This window comes from Buceros rhinoceros, unplaced genomic scaffold (genome assembly GCF_000710305.1).
Source record: "Buceros rhinoceros silvestris isolate BGI_N320 unplaced genomic scaffold, ASM71030v1 scaffold44603, whole genome shotgun sequence".
Classification (NCBI taxonomy): domain Eukaryota; kingdom Metazoa; phylum Chordata; class Aves; order Bucerotiformes; family Bucerotidae; genus Buceros; species Buceros rhinoceros.
Window position 1 is genome coordinate 1 of NW_010402647.1, and position 1,892 is coordinate 1,892.

General features: G+C 44.7%; 1 protein-coding gene across 1 annotated transcript; it reads left to right on the plus strand.

The window, feature by feature from the left end:
• Nucleotides 1-269: 269 nt before the first annotated feature.
• LOC104490418 (ganglioside-induced differentiation-associated protein 1-like) lies at nucleotides 270-652 on the plus strand (the record flags this gene model as incomplete). Its single annotated transcript, XM_010132694.1, has 1 exon — nucleotides 270-652. A coding segment is annotated over one exon (383 nt), but the record flags the coding sequence as incomplete, so codon positions are not given.
• Between the last annotated feature and the right edge of the window lie 1,240 nt (nucleotides 653-1,892).

Here is a 1,892-nt window from a genome sequence, read left to right on the forward strand (position 1 = left end):
AGGGACATGGTTTAGGGACCCTGGCAGTGCGTCAAGAGCTGTCAGTGCCTGGTGGGTCTCACCGCTCTCCTGAAGGTCGATATTGTGTGAGGAATGGGCAGGCATTAGTAAGAAGTTCACTGATTAAAGTCGCATTTTTGCTGAAGTACTGGTTGTGTTTCTTAGACGGCGCTCTGAAGTAGCACTAAATTAAATGTTAGTCCATGAAGGCTTCTCTCTGTGCTCATGTCCCAGTAGCACCTAATTCTTTATGTTTTGTCTCTGCTTAGAGGATGAAAATCAGCCTTGGCTCTGTGGTGATTTCTTCAGTCTGGCAGATGTATCACTTGCCGTCACATTACATCGCCTGAAGTTTCTGGGATTAGCAAGAAGAAACTGGGGAAATGGAAAGCGGCCCAACTTGGAAGCCTATTATGAGCGTGTCCTGAAGAGAAAAGCGTTTTACAAAGTTTTAGGACACGTAAACAACATATTAATCTCAGCCGTTCTGCCAACAGCGTTCCGCGTGGCCAAGAAGAGGGCACCCAGGGTGCTTGGCACCACCCTGCTGGTCAGCGTGCTGGCTGGAGTGGGTTATCTTGCTTTCATGTGTCTTCGTCAGAGGTTTGCCAACATGATGTTATCAATTAGAACCAGGCAAAGTTACTTTTAGAACTGCCTGTCCCTGGTAAGGGGAGGTCATCTCTACCCCTCAGGAAAATATCCCCAGTAAAATACAAAAGTAGATCAAGGGTTATCTCTGTGAATTAGAACATTGTCATGCAGTAATTGTCTTCTGCTGTAGTGTAATTGGATTGGCAATGCTGAGGTAATTGTGGGAAATACATGAGGGGGACAACAAAGGAAAGAGACTTTCTTTTCAGAGGAGGACCTGTAAGGGCTGTGATAGTGCTTTGTTAAAGTGGTTTTTGTCTCCATTACCCAGCAGCTGACCTAATTATCATGCTTTTCTTTAATAGATATGCAGCAATGTGAGAGTTCTTGGGTGAAATGTTACTGCAGAAACCAGCATTGTTGAAGTACTGAAAATGTCACTTTAAATGCTTGGAGTAGGGTTTAAGTGGAACACAGGCTCTGTGCCTGTTATGTACAGGAGTGAATGTCTCTGTACTGATAAATGCATATTGATTTGCAGTTGGACCTTGAGAAATGTGTTTAAAAAGTAGCCTTGTGGGGCCACTTTTGGCACTGTATGTTCATGCAGTAATACAGGAAGAGACCTGAAACGCATATGAACATCAGTGATTTGTGGGCCATGTGAATGAAATTCTTCAGAGGCATCAGTGGTCAACAGATGCTAGGCTTCCGCTGAAATAGAAATGGGAATGAAAAACACGACACTTGTCTTTTGAAAACCTTTTGGGTAGTCTTTGGCCCAGCCAGGTAGCCAGCTTAGCTGCAAGTCCTGGCTGAGTCAAACCAAACTGTCTCCGTGCACGCTTCCTGCTTTCATTCCATCAGCTCCTTCCGTCCTTCTCTCTTGGGGTGGCTTGATACGGTTGTCTCCATGTCAGTGTCCCGTGTACCCTTTCTTGTTTCCACTGTGAACACTGGCTATTAGCACACAACTTGGCTACATTAGCAGTTGCATGTGCCTCTGTGAAACGTTTGCTCACAATGTGCTGCAGCTAGTGAGAAGATGTATGCACCACGATGCATTTTGTAAAAGCGGTTTAAAACAGTTCACTGCCTTCCAGTCTGGTTAGGTAGCCTAGGCTGAAGGTGGAACTGTACTTTAGCAATCTGTTTACTTAAGGAGAGGTGTCGTAATGGGGGTAAGTTAAAAATACAGGTCAGTTTGGAGACAGGTGGTTTGTACTGCAGATTTTTTGCAAAGCTGCACTCTTGTAGCTTGTAGGAAAAGTACAGAAAAACACTGGTTAGTTCTCACT